Consider the following 16966-nt stretch of genomic DNA (forward strand, 5'->3'; position numbering starts at 1 on the left):
GCGCGCGAGCCGCTTGCCTATTTCTGCGTGCTGCCGCACAGCGTTTCTCATTAATTCAAAATTAAGGATAATTTTTGGCTTCAATATCTCTTGGAAAAGAGGTTTTTCCCATAGCGTAAAATATTACGCAGTACTTGTTCCCTCTCTAGAGAGAACCGAGGTTACGTGAGTAACTGAGTACGATTTCTGTCTAGATATGTAATAACATTTTGCAAAGGAAAACCTCAAAAAGGTAAATTATAGATACAGTAAGATAGAAACTCACCTGTTCACCACTCATTTTCCTCAGCTGTAGGCAAAGGCAAGCACGCGTTTCAAAACAGTGCTTCTCCCGGGAAACTAGCGCTAAATTAATCCCCTATCTTAGTGCCATCTACTCTTTTAGAAGAGGAAGTTGCTCAACTGCATTTGTGAGAAAATCTGCCTGGAAGCATTTGTGAGAAAATCTGGATGGACGCATTTGTGAGAAAATCTGCCTGGACACATTTGTGAGAAAACCAAGCCGAGATCTCTCACAATCAAAAAGAAAAAGAAAAAGCCAAGTGTCTCACAATCAAAACAAGACAGATATGCATTTGTATGCACTAGATTTGGTATTTGTTCAAAGGTTACATGCAATTTGTAGGATGGTTTGTATTTATTTGTGAAATATTATCTAGGTTCATTTATTTATATTTGCAAAACACAATACATATTTGTTACTTCACTGCATTTTCGCACAAATTGACCTTTGCACATGAACATTGCTTTATGTTTGTTTGCTAGTCGATTTTTCCTTTGCAAAGCAGATCGAGTTTGTTTGCAAAATGCTGTATTTGTTTGTTTAATTATGGCACATAATTCGCTCCATATGTCACCCTCTAATTCACATCATGGATGTGCAGTCGACAAATCTGCAGAAACTGTGAGATGCTCTCATGACAATATGGAGAAAAATCTCTGAATAATGTTTCCAGCACCTTGTTAAATCTATGCCACAAAGAAGTTCTTAAGGCAAAAGGGAGCCCAACACGGTACTAGCAAGGTGTACCTAATAAAGTGGCCGGTCGGTGAGTGAGTGTGTGTCTGTGTCTGTGTGTGCGTGCGCGTGTGTGTGTGTGTAAAATAACTCAAAACACTAGTCTGCTGACAGTTTCAGCATCTTATTTTTCTCCATGAAATAAGTACAAAAACAATGAACTTACACAGCATGTCTCTTAAGACAGAAACAAAATAATCAATAAATGTCTCAGTGTAAACTAGTAAACGTTGAGCATTACATGTTACAAAACTAATATGAATAGCTCAGGCAAACACCTGTTCTCTCAAAACACACACAAACATACAAATGTGTTTAGCAGACCTATTAAATCGCCTTTAAGGTTGAATTTTACAAACTTGTCTGGGTCATTTTTTACCTACAAATAAAACAAAACATTAAAAAATATGTTGCATAAAGACAAAGCCTATTTTTAGGACCAATAACAAGTTACGTTTTTTGCATTGTGGCATTACAATTAAGTATATCCCCCATTTGACAAATGTATCATTCTAATTGTTAAAATAATTACATATGCATAGATTATAGTTGTATTTGTTGTTCAATGATAAATACATTGTATTATAAGAATCTAATGAAAATACTTGAGATTATAAAAATAATAGAATGACAAGTAAGGCTACACTGTGGGAAAATGATAGCAAAGATTATTTCAATATATATATTTTTAATGTTGGAGTGAACTATATAAGACATGTAAGTGAACCTTATTTTTAGAAACCTGATTTATTTGAGGTTAGAAAACATCACATTATTTTACAGTACAAAACCATGATTCACCAAAACCTCTATCCAGAATAACTGCTGTGATCACCTGGCAAATAAAATCATACCCACTAACTAGCTGTAGTAGTACTGACTCATGGCCCTATTACATCACTTCCTTCTGCTCAGTGTGCAAGACATCTAACAGGTTTGAGTCTAGGCTTTCCTCATGATGATGTAAACACAGGGCATTTGGTGACCGCACTTCCTGAGACTTCATTCAGTTTCTGTCTGATTGTGATAGTTCTCTAAGAAGAGGGTTGTTCAATGTCCGTCTGCGCTTTGATTGGTCGAGAGTCACTTAACGCAGTTTCCTTTCCCCCTTCTCTTGTCTCTTCTTCTTCTTTAACATCTTCCTTGCAGTTTATCTCAACACCCTGCTCTTTTTTCTTTCGTTTCTTTGGGACAGCTTGTTTATTTTCCTCTATCTTCAGCTCAATCTTTACTTCCTTTTTCCAGGCTCCGAAGGGGAGGATGTCCAGGTCTCCACCTGAGCTTTCACACAGCGTTGGTCCCGCCCACTCAGGAACATCTAATCCCAGCAGCTTCATCAACTGACCCATGACCTCATCTACGTAGCCATGGATACACAGGTGGGCGTGCTTGTCCTGCAAAAAACAAGTAGCACTGTTAAGTAAAAACAACCAGAGAGATTTTAAAGGAATAGTTCACTAAAAATTAATGAGCATTAATGATGATGTTATAAATAAAAAGGCGCCATAAACAAATTGTCAATATGACTTGTGATCTCATACAATAGCTTTTTGTGTATGACAATTTACGCCATTATTCACTAAAACACCATCACATATGTATGTACATTGTATGACTTCAGAAATTGGCGACTTTTCAAGCTTTTCAAGCACAGAAGGGGGAAAGTCATATGGATTGCAGGATTGGGTAATTCGGCGAGTTTTCATTTTTTGCATGCTCTAAACATACCTCGGCATCCGTTCTTGCTTAGGTCTCTCCAGCGCTGGAAAGCTTTCCTAATATTAACGAGGGTCTTAGGCCATCCTGATATCTCTCTTTCTACAGCCTTTCTTCAAATCTCCCTTTTGCTCACTCTCTCTCCTCCCCAATCATGAGTGCACACACCCCCTACTGCTGATTGGCTCACTCTGTCCTCCCCGTCATGAATAGACACGCCCCCTACTGCTGATTGGCTACAAGTTTATTGTGGTGCTCAGTCCAATCCACTTTCAAAAGTTTCTCAGAAATCGCTTAGTGCACCTTTAAGAGTTTGATTCAACTGAAATGGATGTGACAAATCAGCATATTAGAATGATTTCTGGAGGATCATGTGACACCGAAGACTGGAGTAATGATGCTTTGATTAAAGCAGAACTAAGTACTTTTTTTACCTTAACCGAACAGCTTTGGAGTCATTGTAATGTTTATATTACTGATTTCGTGTTGAATGGTGGTCGTCTCGCACCCCCCTGGTGCCTGTGAGCCGCAAAACCACCCTTTCAACTTTGGGCCGGCGGCCTCAGTTTTTAGGAAGTATCGTGTGATATTAGGTCTCGCGAGGTAACGAATTGCTTTACGGCACTGCACGCGTACACGCCCCCATCCAGGATACGGCTAGCTATAAGCACAATTATCGTCCCATGGCAAAGCTGGCATATAAGAAGCAGAAAGCTAGAAAAGCATTGTCGGAGGAACAGAGAAAGAGGAAATGGCAGACTGACCGAGCGAGGAGTCAGACATGAGTAAACATCGGACCTGCGTTTTCAGAATGGCGAAAAAAACCCCGAAGAGAGCGCGGTCGGAAGAGTCTAGAAAAAGGTAACGAGAATCTGACAGCACGAGGAACCGGACAAGAGTCCCACTCGCTCAGGCTTTCACTGTTAAAGTTGATTCCTGCGATTATCATGAGAACAGTTGTCAATATCTCACATAATTATCAGGACATAAACAAGCCTACATGTTGTAAATAGTGTAAATGAGCGCAATTTGCAAACTATTATGATAAATTGCAATAATCATGTCTAACAACATCATAATGGACATTGTTACGAAATCAGGGCTCTCAAGTGTCACTCATTTCGGTCTTTTGTCCCGCTCTCCCGCCACACATTGTATTTCTCACGCTGAAAAACTATTTGTAATATATTTAACATGCCAAAACTCTGGCCGCGCCGCTCTCACTGTGGAACCGGCAGGAATCAAGCGCGTCTCCTCTGGTGTTGTTCGTCGAGCTACACAATAGCCAATCAGAAAATAGCACTATTGTATCTGGGTAAGATTTAACGCAACAACCAATGACAAAAATGTATCTGTCGGCTGGATGTCACTCTTGCCTGTCTTCAAAACTTGAGAGCCCTGCGAAATAATGCGACGTACATGATACACTTTATTGGTGTCATCTGGCATTTAGGCTCAGGTAAGCCTAACGCGGTAGACTACTTTATTATTATGAAGTGCAGAGGCTGTGAGTGCAGATACGCTCTGCGTGAGTGGTGTTTACGACAGTAACGTTAAATACAAGTACTCTACAGCGACTCTAGGGATCACTGTTTGACAAAAACAGGAATCCTGCATAATGCCGCTTTAACAGGAATAAATTACATTTTAAAATATATTCAATTAGAAAGCAGCTATTTCAAATGGTAATAATATTTCAAAATATTAATTTTAATGTATATAACATTTTAATGTATTTTTTGATCAAATAAGTGTAGTCTTGGTAAGCATAAGACTTCTTTCAAAAACATTTAATAAATCTTAACACCCCCAAACTTTTGAACGGTAGTGTATGTGCTCCTTGAATGCATTTTTTTTTGTTGCATTCTCTGCAAGTCTCTGTGAAATACTATTTACTTTGAATAAATTAACACTTTAATCAAACACAGCACCGCCAGATTACACACATTAAAAAATTGCCCAAGAAATGTCAAAATCTATTCCTTCACATGCTAAGAAGCTATAATACCATAAACTCCCCCTCCCAAAATCTGACATGTGGAATAACACGTTGTATATATGTCAGGCATTGAATTTCAAACAAGATTTATAGAAAATAAATCCAATTTGGGAACTGAGATGTTGACGAATTGGAAGCTTCGAAGTTGGCAAAAATAACCTTCAGATGAAACATGACTCAAACATGGGCCGATAACAACACGTCTTAAAATTAATAGGATTAATCCATTAAAAAACATTCAAGCCACATGATGAGATCAGAAAGGAAACGACAGACTGACGATACAAGCTTAAGAGAAAATCCATCTGACTATTTGACGAAGCTGCAAAGCTTCTTAATCAAAGTTGTTAAAATAAAGAGAATGAATGGTCAGAAAGGGTTTAGCGCAGCTGTGCTTTTGAAGGACACTAATCCGAGCGTGTGATCTATGTGCTCACACCTGCTGACAGAATTCAAACTACTATGTATATGTACAAGCGTGTGTACTTTTGTGTGGATTAGGACTAAGATAAAGACTATTAAAGGGTAACTAAACACTAAAACAACTTTTTTTAGTTAATGATCTGTAAGAATGGAGCTTCATAAATGCTGTTCATTGATTCTAGTAATTTTTTTGTCATTTGGGTTTAAAGTGTTTTAATTCTACAATATACAGGTCCTTCTCAAAAAATTAGCATATTGTGATTAAGTTCATTATTTTCCATAATGTAATGATAAAAATTAAACTTTCATATATTTTAGATTCATTGCACACCAACTGAAATATTTCAGGTCTTTTATGGTTTTAATACTGATGATTTTGGCATACAGCTCATGAAAACCCAAAATTCCTATCTCAAAAAATTAGCATATTTCATCCGACCAATAAAAGAAGTGTTTTTAATACAAAAAAAGTCAACCTTCAAATAATTATTTTCAGTTATGCACTCAATAATTGGTCGGGAATCTTTGACTGCTTCAATGAGGCGTGGCATGGAGGCGATCAGCCTGTGGCACTGCTGAGGTGTTATGGAGGCCCAGGATGCTTCGATAGCGGCCTTAAGCTCATCCAGAGTGTTGGGTCTTGCGTCTCTCAACTTTCTCTTCACAATATCCCACAGATTCTCTATGGGGTTCAGGTCAGGAGAGATGGCAGGCCAATTGAGCACAGTAATACCATGGTCAGTAAACCATTTACCAGTGGTTTTGGCACTGTGAGCAGGTGCCAGGTCGTGCTGAAAAATGAAATCTTCATCTCCATAAAGCTTTTCAGCAGATGGAAGCATGAAGTGCTCCAAAATCTCCTGATAGCTAGCTGCATTGACCCTGCCCTTGATAAAACACAGTGGAACAACACCAGCAGCTGACATGGCACCCCAGACCATCACTGACTGTGGGTACTTGACACTGGACTTCAGGCATTTTGGCATTTCCTTCTCCCCAGTCTTCCTCCAGACTCTGGCACCTTGATTTCCGAATGACATGCAAAATTTGCTTTCATCCGAAAAAAGTACTTTGGACCACTGAGCAACAGTCCAGTGCTGCTTCTCTGTAGCCCAGGTCAGGCGCTTCTGCCGCTGTTTCTGGTTCAAAAGTGGCTTGACCTGGGGAATGCGGCACCTGTAGCCCATTTCCTGCACACGCCTGTGCACGGTGGCTCTGGATGTTTCTACTCCAGACTCCGTCCACTGCTTCCGCAGGTCCCCCAAGGTCTGGAATCGGTCCTTCTCCACAATCTTCCTCAGGGTCCGGTCACCTCTTCTCGTTGTGCAGCGTTTTTTGCCACACTTTTTCCTTCCCACAGACTTCCCACTGAGGTGCCTTGATACAGCACTCTGGGAACAGCCTATTTGTTCAGAAATTTCTTTCTGTGTCTTACCCTCTTGCTTGAGGGTGTCAATGATGGCCTTCTGGACAGCAGTCAGGTCGGTAGTCTTACCCATGATTGCGGTTTTGAGTAATGAAACAGGCTGGGAGTTTTTAAAAGCCTCAGGAATCTTTTGCAGGTGTTTATAATTAATTAGTTGATTCAGATGATTAGGTTAATAGCTCGTTTAGAGACCCTTTTCATGATATGCTAATTTTTTGAGATAGGAATTTTGAGTTTTCATGAGCTGTATGCCAAAATCATCAGTATTAAAACAATAAAAGACCTGATATATTTCAGTTTGTGTGCAATTAATCTAAAATATATGAAAGTTTAATTTTTATCATTAAATTATGGAAAATAATTAACTTTATCACAATATGCAAATTTTTTGAGAAGGACCTGTATGGTTTAAAAACCATATCTGGTTTAAAAACCGAGTGCTGCCCTCTTCAGGTTGAACGGTGGCTACTGCAGTTGAATTTTCCTATTGGTGGTTGCGGTGGTTCGTGACGCAGCGGTTGTTGGTGACGTAGGTAGGTTCCATACAAAGAGATGTGTCTCAGGTACACGCCCCCCTCCGCTGGGCTCTGCCCACTTCTCCAACATTTTTCAAATATTGCCAGTGGGTGGAGTCAGGCTCTGACCAGGGGTTTAGTTACCCTTTAAAAACCTTCTGAGCGGCTCTGCTGTCTGCATAGTCAGAATACTAACTGAAATTGATTCTTATACACTACCGTTCAAAAGTTTGGGATTGATAAGAAAGAAGTCAAAGAAGCACTCACTGCATATACTTGATCAAAAATACAGTAAAAACAGCGATATTGTGAGATATTACAATTTAAAATAAGCATTTTCTAAGTGAATATATATAAAATGTTATTTATTCCTGTGATCAAAGCTGAATTTTCAGCATCATTACTCCAGTCTTCAGTGTCATATGATCCTTCAGAAATCACTCTAATATGATGATTTGATGCTCAAGAAACATTTCTCATTATTATCAATGTTGAAAACAGCTGTGCTGCTTCAAATTTTTGTGGAAACAATGATGCATGTTTTTCAGGATTATTTGATGAACAGAAAGTTCAAAAATGAACAGCATTTATTTGAATTAGAAATCTTTAGAAACATTATAAATGTCTTTACTATCACATTTGAACATTTTAATGCATCCTTACTGAATAAATGTAGTAATTTCTTTAAAAATCTTACTGACCTCAAACTTTTGAACACTAATGTAAGTATCTATTAAACACTGTCATACAAACAGTGCTCCTCAAGTGAGATATGAAAATCAATTTAAAAATACATTATATGCTACAAATATTATTTGTCAAAACTTTGTGCAGTTTGAGCGAGACGTACATGCTTTGTAGGCTGAAGGTTGACTATAACCAGCTTCCCTCCAGTACGTTTGGTTAGAAGAGGAAGATCACCGCTAGGTTTAATTTGAAGAGATGTACCCAACGTCAAGGCCAGGTCAGCTCGCCTGTGAAGAGAGACACAATATCAGCTGTTGGGGTCTGTGAATTGGTTCATTCACATTAGTCTCAGCCTCAGTCGGTACAGCCACAGGCCATCTGAGTCATAATGCACACACAAATGTCACGCTTCTGGAAGTGTGACTGTCCTTTTAATGGTCTTTCCCTGCTTCATTAAGACCAATGAAAGGCTTAATTCTTCTAAACCTTCAAGTGGTCATTATGTAAGCAATAAGGTACGAGAGGCTGTGCTGTATCGTGAATAAGTCACGGCTGAAGGGCGTTGTTAGCTTCAATGAACAATATCAATGAGAACATCTGTTTACGTAGCTAAGAGTGGTTGCTAGGGGTATTGTGTAGTGATAAATAGAACCGTTGGGGGAAGCGGCCATTGCTGTATTTTTTCGTGAATAAAACACAGCTATTGACCAATCCGAAACAAGGACTGGAACTAACCTTTTTATAAACCGCAAATAAACTATCTATCACTACCAATCTGTTGTTTCTATATGGTTTCTTTTTTTATTTCATTCATCATCATCATTTAATAATTAAAATTATCATCATTAATATGCAAAACCTGTAAAGAACATGTCTCAGTCATTTTTTAACTCCAAGGCAAAAGAAAAAAAATAAGAAATTAAGTAATACGTACATTCATTTGTTTAAGCTGTCAAGAGTTTTCTTGACAGCTTAAACAAATGGATGTACGCATTACATTCAATGAATCACTTGAGGAACTCAACTTATAACTACTGTGCATTACAAAATAGAAAGTGAAAAACCATATTCAAGATCACATTTATTTCCATCAAACTCCAGTGGATTTTACAAGCATGTGGAAACCCAGAGGACAGTTGCGAGTCAGATGTGCAGCAGGTGTTGTGGGATGTTTTGTGTGAGTGTGTGTCTGTGTGTCTAGACTGAAGTACGTTCACCGTAATATGATTAAGCTGGATCTGTTGCTGTTGATACAATGATGAAGACTGAGAATCATAAGGAATTCTGGTTCTGATTCCAAGTTCTTTTAATACTTTGTAAGGACGCACTTTCAGACACATTTAATCTAATAATTGTAACTGAAAATGAAATAGTTATAAGTAATTATGATTGCAAAACTTTGTGCAGGAAGTGAGGTCAAGTTTACAATGCATCACTGTCAGAACACACTATAGAAGTTTGGCTATATAAATGAATGTATAAAATAAAGTCCAAAACTCATTTTAATTTTAAAATACTTTAACCTAAATCATGATTAATCTCTCTGTACATTCCTGGGGACTCTTTAAAATCGGCTTGTGATTGCAATTATCTTCGCGCTCATCTTTTCTTCCATATTTTAAAGTGTATCTGAGTGAAACAGATTGATTTAAAAAAAAATAATGATGTGCATGGATAAATCATTTATAAAAAACACAACGGTTCCATAACCAGAAAAAAAAAAAAAAGATTTGTCCTGTTTTCAATATCTGTCATTTTGAAACAATTTGCATACGTTTTGTTAAAGATTACTTCAATTTATTTTTCTTTACTCAATCTTTACAAATCATCTGCAATCCAATCATCACAAAATCAACAAATTGGCATATTGTCGTGAAATCATTGCAAGCATCACTGTCACAATTCCCTGAGAATACCACACAAATTGGGTTACAGCTCCACAAACCAATATTATTATAGTATCATTGGATACTACTAGTATAGTTTTTATTAATATTTTGAATTAGTTATTTTAATATTTTCCATTTTCATTTCAATAAATTTTTTTGTAATTTAGTTGTTTTAACTTTTTTTTAAAATCATGTTTATATGCTTTTAACTTCAGTTTAAGTTTTAGTTATGCTAGTACATCAAGTAATTGCGTTTTCTAAATTCACCTGTCAATCACCAAAGGAATGTGCTCAACCTTTAAGTGCTGCTTGCCTTGTTGTCAATGCACACCGTTCTGATTCCCTAAATATAATGGCCTTCTCTCTGTATTGTTAGAGCACACCTTCCTCATTCATTCTCAGTCTCGGGATATTCATCTTCCTTACCTGCATGCCTCATCAGCTCTATTCAGATCTCTGTCAGGCAGTGAGTCCTCCCAGTCCAATATAGTGCTGATCAGCTTCCCTCTGCAGAGAAACACACACACACACACACACACACACACACACACACACACACACACACACACACACACACACACACACACACACACACACACACACACACACACACACACACACACACACACACACACACAGTGATGAGACAGAACAAATAGCTCATGACAAGCGCAGAGATCTGAGGGGGCGTATTCGCAGGACACGTTCTTGCTATTTTAAAATTGTTTTGTGTACACGTGCGTCAGACGGACATCACGTTTTTGAGTCAAGTTAAGAAAGCTGGGCATCAATGTCAATATCAAGCTCTGTTACTTTTACTCTCTTTTACATGTTTTAATTAGTCACTCGCAGTCGTTCGGGATTACCAGGGTTATTATCGTTAACAAACTAAAACCATAACAATTATTTTTTTTAATTACTTGGAAAAAAAAAATGTTAAAATAACCAAAACAACAAAATGACTAAAACTTTAAATAAAAATGGAAATAATAAAAACTAATTTTCAATATTAAAAAATGCTACATGAGTTGGCTAATGATACTACAGTATAAAATGACACTGGTGAATACCAGATAGACATTTTAAAAATCATGTCACTGAAATATTTTAAATTTGAGCAACTGAGACCTCAGACTGCCAGGGGCCTTTCGCAAGTTCGAAGTTCTCAAGTGTGTGTCTAAAAGTGGACTGGAACGCAGCCTAGTGCCACAAAAAACATAAATTGTGATCAATTTCACAAAAGTTTCATGGCCCCCAGAATATATTGTTGTATGAATATTTGAGCATGAAATATATCAAAAGAAAAAAAAAAAACTTCACACATTCTTTTATTATTATTAGGAACATTTGAATGTAGGTAAAAAGCAAAATTTTGAGAAAAAAGCTGAGAAAAATGCTTTTTGTGTGTGTTCTGGATCAGTTTCACAACGATGATCAAAACACAGATGGAGTAGATGGAGTCTGTCAACACCCCCAAAGCGTCACAGTCCTATAGCTCGTCCTGGGTGTAAGTTATGCACTGAGGAAAACACCACATCTCAAAGGCATTCAACAGCACAAGTATCTGTCAGAGCATTATACGCGCTAACTATATCTTACGATTCATTTTGAAGCCCTTAATATGAAGCAGGTCTCATGTTTAGGACAAACTGGATTGATGGGGGAGCCCAGACTTCACAGCAATACACAGACAGAATAGATATGTGTGTGAATAGTCTTGAAATTCTGGGTCCCACCATCATGGAAAATCAATAATGGACCTGATCTGGTCCATTCCTCTAAAATGGTGCAATCACCTGCAAGATCGGAGTCCTCTGGAACGTGTGACATCGCAGTAGCGTCCGGTCGGCTTCAGACCCATGACTCCAGTTACTGTGTCCCGTACATACTGCCTGAAACAGCCCAGGGCACAAGTGCTTATCGCTGTGCCAATATGTTAACACATATTGTTTGTATTGTGGCTGTACTATTTAAACAGAGTATTTTAATGTTTACAGATTGGCCCCAGTCACCTTCATTGTAAGTGCCTCAATGCAAGTCATTGTAAGATTGATTTATTTTTTAAAGGAGGGACAAATGGAATTTTTATTTTTTTTGGTAATGGACCCCAAATGTTGTCGATTGAGCTTAGGTTGTATGATGATAATGAACTTGGAATATTGCTTTAAACTGGGATGAGAGAAAGTACTTTAACATGCAAAAGTACACACTTTAAAGTAATTTAAAACTATTTGTTAAAACAAGCTTATATTCAGATGAAACAGGGTCTTTAAAAGTTCTTAATTTGCCTTTATACATATTAAGGCCTTAAAAAAGTCTTAAATCAGAGCAGAAATCTTACATTCAGAAAGTTATGGCATTAAATGTTGCATCTAATGCAAAAAATAAATATCTTCCTCTGTATTTTTGTCCTGTTTTCTAATACAAATATCTAAACATCTATCATTCAAGCTATTTTTTACTTTTGTAAAATGAATTAAAAAGTAATGGATATTTGTTATAAGTTGTATTTTCAAGTAATGCTAATACAACTCATGTCATTATGTTTCACCCTAGACATTTACAGAACATATTGACGTATTGTGCTACCTTTAATTTAGTCTTTAAAAAAATCTTAAATGTACCTTCATAAAGCCTGCAGACACCCTGTGAAAGCTGTTTCTGCTACTATATGCTGCTAGTCACATAAATGAGTTATAGTCTTTTTATATCATTATATGCCCTCAGCAAGCAGTAACACAGCAACAAGTTTAAAACCGTCCTGAATGTCTTCTGTTGTAAAGCATCTGTCAGTCTACATGAGAAGTTGCCGTTATTCTTGGTCTTGATGAGTGCACTGTGAAGACAGACTTCATTAACATGTTCAGAGAGATCCATCACATACTTGCCACACTTCTCACATTCTTCAACAAACATGTTCCCGTGCAGCTCCGACAATCGATCCCTAGCAGATACAGAGAAATAAACAAACCCAATAAGACTGAGAATGAGAAATGAATCATAATTCATAATGAGAGAATGGAGCTATTACAGAAAAGATGGCAATCCCATCATTCGTTTACACATCACAGATTTTGTAATTTTTTTTATATTTTCATTTAATTTTAATTAAAGTTTTAGTATCTTTTTTGTCTTTGTCATTTCTATATGTTTTATATATAACAACTAACAGCAACTGCCACCCTAAGAAAAAAACACTGCCACCTCAGATTTATCCTAGTATCAAATTTGAATCTAACTAGTGTTTTTGCACCTCTTTTCAGCAGCTGCGCTTCAATATAATGAAATAAAAACCATAACACATATTTCTATAAGTTGCATTTGCGGGCTGCACTTACTGTGTGATCAACTTCCTTAACAGATGACTCTTATGAACCGGTGACTCAAAAACATGCAGTGCAACCAGTGCAGCCCAATTCACAAACAAATGGACTGTTTTTTCAGAACTCAGAGGAGAACTCTAACCCACCCCATTCACAACACTTCTCATTCTTTATTTTGACCTGTGTTGTGTATTTTTCGCATGACACGTGGATTCTCCGACTGCGCAGAACAATCTCATGACCACTCTACTCTTTGCAATTAGACAACAAATAAAATATATAGATAGATAGATGACTTATAGATGGATGGATGGATGACAGACAGTATTATTAATAAAACAACTCTTCTTTATGTAGTAATGATAAACCTACTCTAAAGAGCTCAGAGGCATGTAGAATGTTGATGTGTTTATAAGGCAGTGTATTGGTGCCCTTGATATTGATATTTTGTTATTGGTTTTTTATATATTTTTTAAAAAGTACAGACGATAACTTTGTGGTAATGCAACTGTTTTGCATAATTCAAGCCATAAATCCACAAGAACTATGCATGGATGCTTTCTTCTGTCGCAACCTCTCACAGTCCTCATGCCACCATAAAACTTTTTCTAAATCAGCACTATAGTTTTTATTTATTAATATTATAGTTACTTTAGTAGTATATCAACTAACTTAAAAAAACCCGGCAAATGTTGCCAACTAACTGCACTAAAACAAGTTTTTATTTTTTTACATTTAATTACTTTTTTTATTTATTTTTTACAATTTAATTGTTAAGATAATAACTCTGATTCAAATTCATAACATTAACGAAAAATACAATATATGAAGACTGAGGGCTTATAATTAAGTCTGCTTGTAAATAACGGGAAATCCATCATGTCAATATGCTAAATTCAACAGGCTAAATTGCCCAGAACAAGACATGCTAATTGCGTTTGCCTACGGAAGGGGGAAATTACAAGAGCTAATCAACATGACACATCTGAAATCACACACAGGACAGAGGTCAAAACTTTAATCAAAGCGAGAAGTGAGACCTGCATGAAGCCAGCCAATCAGACTGCAGCTTTTTGAGAAAGCTTTTGCTTTTTTTGTGTGCAATATCCGTTAGGTTATTACCTGGGGAAGCCGGAGCGCAGGTGAAGGCCGTCTACGTTCTGGCTGATGAGGTATTTGAGGTGTCCTGTCCTCTGCAGCTGCAGCAGAGACATGTGAGTCACGCTGGGACGCGCCTCCTCGAACGTGGTGTTAAAGTGAGGCGTCTCACCTCTCTCCTCCATCGTCCACACTCCTTTAGGACCTCTGATGATCACACACATCACAAACATGCCTTTGTTGAAATACAGCCTCAATTTCAGTGAGGAGTAGGACCCATTGAATGCTCAGACAGAATGTACTCCTCACTGAAATGATCAAAACTAAATCTTCCTTGATCATTTGAAATATAGAGCTTAATATACTATGAAAACATACTGTTACTTTCAAAACTTAAAGCATATAGGTAAAAACTGCAAGCAGATCTACTGAAATCTGTGCACAATGAACACATTAACATACAAACATTAATCTGTGAAGTGCATCTATACTACCATTCAAAAGTTTGGCAACAGTAAGTTTTTTAAAAAAATAAATTAATACTTTTATTCAGCAATTGATCGAAAGGGACAGCAAAGACACTTATAATATTACAAAAGATTTCTTAAGCAGCACAACTGTTTTCAACACTGCTAATAAATCATCATATTAGAATGATTTCTGAAGGATCGTGTGACACTGAAGACTGGAGTAATGACGCTAAAAATTCAGCTTTCCATCACTGACATAACTAAAGTTATATTACAGATCGTAAACTTTTGAACGCTACTGCATGATAATAGCAACACCGAAGTCATGGGTTCGAATTCCGGATAATCAATAAAACAAACCAATAAAATACCATAACTTGAAATGCAATGTAATTTGCATAAAAACATCTGCCAAATGCATAAATGTAAATTATTCCAGAATTGTTTTTGGGTTTAAGGTTTGAAAACAGTTATATAATACTACAATCCGGCTGTATTTGTTGCACGAAACCTTGACTAACATTATAAGTGAACTTGAGGGGGAAAAACCCTTGTTCCCGGCTCTGATCCTCCTCTCCCACTGTGATTCAGTAAGCACTGCCGAGCCGTTGGGAATCTCAGACGACAAAGATGCGGTTTTAGTTATCATGGAGAACAGCAGGAGGTTCCTGTGCTTTATAATGACTGCAGATGGAGTTACTAAGAGGAACAACTCAAAAGTTCACTTAAACAAGCACTTGCGGGCAGAAATCTTGCTCTTGTGCACTTGGGAATTTGCATTTGCACACACACACACACACACACACAACAGCCAATCCTTCTGAAATTCAGTTCGCTTTTTTTGCCTTCCTAGTTAAACGCATGCAGCAGCTTTTCCTGCCTGACTTATCAAAAGTTTTCTGTTCTTACTAAACTTGGATAAGCTCTTACAAGTACTGCATAAACCCCTAAATAAGTCCTTGATCAAAGTCTTGTACACACTGCAGCTTATTCTGGCCAAGAATCACCCGCTTAGACAGAAAGAGGGCGTCTGACTGACATGTAAACCGCCAAACAAAGTTAGCTTTTCCTTAATGTGACATTTAGGGGCAGGGAAACCTGAAATCGGATGAAAACCAAGTGGATATACAGTAATATTTATGTCTGCTCAAGGATTTCTAGCTTATCAAGTTTCTAAAATTAAACTTTTGACTGTTTTGTAAAGATTCAATATCACAAACTAACAAATGCAGTGTTTAGTTTTCCCCAAACAGCTGTTAAGTTTGTTTCCCGGTGCATTTATATGAACCTGTGCACTTTTGACTCTTGAAAAGTGTGTGAAGCCAGGCAATCAGAATGGAGCTCAGAATGTGTGTGCAATACGCAAGCGGTCAGTAAACAGACTTGCTCTGAGCCTGAGATTACATATGTCCCAACTGAGCTCTCCACTTATGAAATACTCCATAACACACCAACAAAGCTGACTAAACAGGCGAGTGTTGAGAACAGGGCCGGACTGGGACACAATTTCAGACCGGGAAATCCTACACCCATCCAGGCCATGCTATCCATACATAACGTTATAAAAGCATTTACTCTTGAAGTCCAAAGCTGTTTCTACCTCTCTACTTCACACTCATAAATGTATATAAACTGCAGAATAGAAGTTAAACAAAAATGTTAGCTTAGAAGGTCAGCAGGTTGCATAAGACTTTTTAATAAAATACATATTAAATACATTTAATAAAATGTATTAATAAAATTATTAATACAAATATTTGTATAACCTTATTAAATGTATGCATCATCTTTCATGTCAAATTCTTACATTTGATCAATAAATTCTGTCATAATAATAAGACACTATAGGGCTGTTGCCCAGCAAATTAAATAATTTGCACTACAAAATTACAACTGCAATAAATAATGTTATGAGATGTTTTAAATAAATGTTTGAATATACAAATAAAAAAAATCCAATACTTAAACATTAAACTAAACCGCCAATAGGTGGCGACAAGTGACCGTCTTAATTATTGAGTTACTGAATCATTCATACAAAAGATTCGTTCAAAACTCTGAATCATTCAGTAACAAAACACCGCGCTGCTGTTGCTTTCTTTGAACTATTTTCGTCGGTGCAATAGAACAAAAACAATTAATATTGTTTGTGTCTAAAATGTAAGTAAAAATAATAAATATTACCTACGCTACTTGTTTACTGAACAATAAATTATATGTAACATTTCCAATCGTGGTAATATTCAGCGAAACAGCTCCCTTAGTTGTGTTATGTTAAACTAAATTATATGTTATAAAAAAGACAACAATTAGAATTTTTACCTCAGATTTCTTCTGTGAGTGTTCTGTGTGCTGTTTCACTCATTTGTTTTGATTTCTCCACGAATGTAGACGATAGAAAT

General features: G+C 37.0%; 1 protein-coding gene across 2 annotated transcripts in view; it reads right to left on the bottom strand.

Moving 5' to 3' along the window:
- Window positions 1–1126: 1126 nt before the first annotated feature.
- Window positions 1127–16966, bottom strand: part of sirt6 (sirtuin 6) — a 28127-nt gene continuing 12287 nt past the window's right edge. The window contains exons 3-9 of one of the 2 annotated variants that reach the window (XR_013200738.1): window positions 14119–14301; window positions 12558–12617; window positions 11470–11565; window positions 10100–10180; window positions 7948–8071; window positions 1915–2412; window positions 1750–1879 (exon numbers count right to left, since the gene is read on the bottom strand). Coding sequence is in view for 1 of the 2 variants with exons in the window: in XM_077222170.1 (XP_077078285.1) it covers window positions 2053–2412; window positions 7948–8071; window positions 10100–10180; window positions 11470–11565; window positions 12558–12617; window positions 14119–14301 (904 nt within the window). In the remaining variant the exon portion in view is untranslated. Of the gene's footprint in view, window positions 2413–7947; window positions 8072–10099; window positions 10181–11469; window positions 11566–12557; window positions 12618–14118; window positions 14302–16966 lie in introns of both variants that reach the window. The other variant, XM_077222170.1, reaches the window with a different exon arrangement.

The sequence above is a fragment of the Siphateles boraxobius genome, unplaced genomic scaffold (assembly GCF_051911475.1).
Source record: "Siphateles boraxobius isolate OS27281-9 unplaced genomic scaffold, OSU_SipBor_1 86, whole genome shotgun sequence".
Taxonomy (NCBI): Eukaryota; Metazoa; Chordata; class Actinopteri; order Cypriniformes; family Leuciscidae; genus Siphateles; species Siphateles boraxobius.